The sequence below is a fragment of the Sinocyclocheilus grahami genome, unplaced genomic scaffold, assembly GCF_001515645.1.
Source record: "Sinocyclocheilus grahami isolate Dianchi unplaced genomic scaffold, SAMN03320097.WGS_v1.1 scaffold709.1, whole genome shotgun sequence".
Lineage (NCBI taxonomy): Eukaryota > Metazoa > Chordata > Actinopteri > Cypriniformes > Cyprinidae > Sinocyclocheilus > Sinocyclocheilus grahami.
In genome coordinates, this window is record NW_015505888.1 from 533629 (window position 1) to 534429 (window position 801).

General features: G+C 55.1%; 1 protein-coding gene across 1 annotated transcript in view; it reads left to right on the forward strand.

Annotated features, from left to right (window-relative positions):
- The first annotated feature begins 113 nt into the window (after positions 1 to 113).
- Positions 114 to 801, forward strand: part of LOC107560078 (histone H1-like) — a 3094-nt gene continuing 2406 nt past the window's right edge. The window contains exon 1 of the mRNA XM_016244128.1: positions 114 to 799. Coding sequence (XP_016099614.1) covers positions 540 to 799 — 260 coding nt within the window. The 5' untranslated portion in view covers positions 114 to 539. The remainder of the gene's footprint in view (positions 800 to 801) is intronic.

The window sequence follows — 801 nt, forward strand, 5'->3', positions numbered from 1 at the left end:
GACATGAGTCCCAAACAGACTGGAAGCCTCCGGATGTTTGTGCTTCAAGCTGCCCCAAAACAACAGCTGTATGAAGCACTGCACACACCCTTCACTGATGCTCATTACATTACATTCACTTTCAAACTGCTTCTGAAACACACAGAGCACGATTTCAATCTTTTATCAACTTCTCCGCTTAAACAAGGCATTAGATTTACACGCGGCTTTGTTCCGTGGCTGATGCTCGCCTCGAGTTTGATCTGACCGGGCGAAGCAAACATCTCCTCGCCGCGTGTTTTAGTCTCCAAAGAAAGCCAAGAACCTCTGCTTGGTGTTCGCTTGGTTTTTACTGCGTCAAACTGTTTTACCCTCGAGTTTTGCCCTTCAATGTAGGAGAAAGAAACACACGCGCGAGGAGCTCGCAGAGGCGCGCAGACACGGAGCGGCGCGGGTTGAGTCTATAAGGTTCTCATGTGTTGTTTAAGAGCGCAGCGCTGCTCGAGCGACACTCATCCTCGAACTCAGCGTTTGGAGAGACTGTAGATCCGCTCGAGAACATGGCAGAAACCGCTCCAGCCCCGGCTGCTGCCGCCCCGCCGGCCAAAGCGCCCAAGAAGAAGTCCGCGGCCAAAGCCAAGAAAGCAGGTCCAGGCGTCGGCGAGCTGATCGTCAAAGCCGTGTCCGCGTCCAAGGAGCGGAGCGGCGTGTCCCTCGCAGCCCTGAAGAAAGCTCTCGCCGCCGGCGGCTACGACGTGGAGAAGAACAACTCCCGCGTCAAGCTCGCCATCAAGAGCCTGGTGACTAAAGGCACCCTGCTGC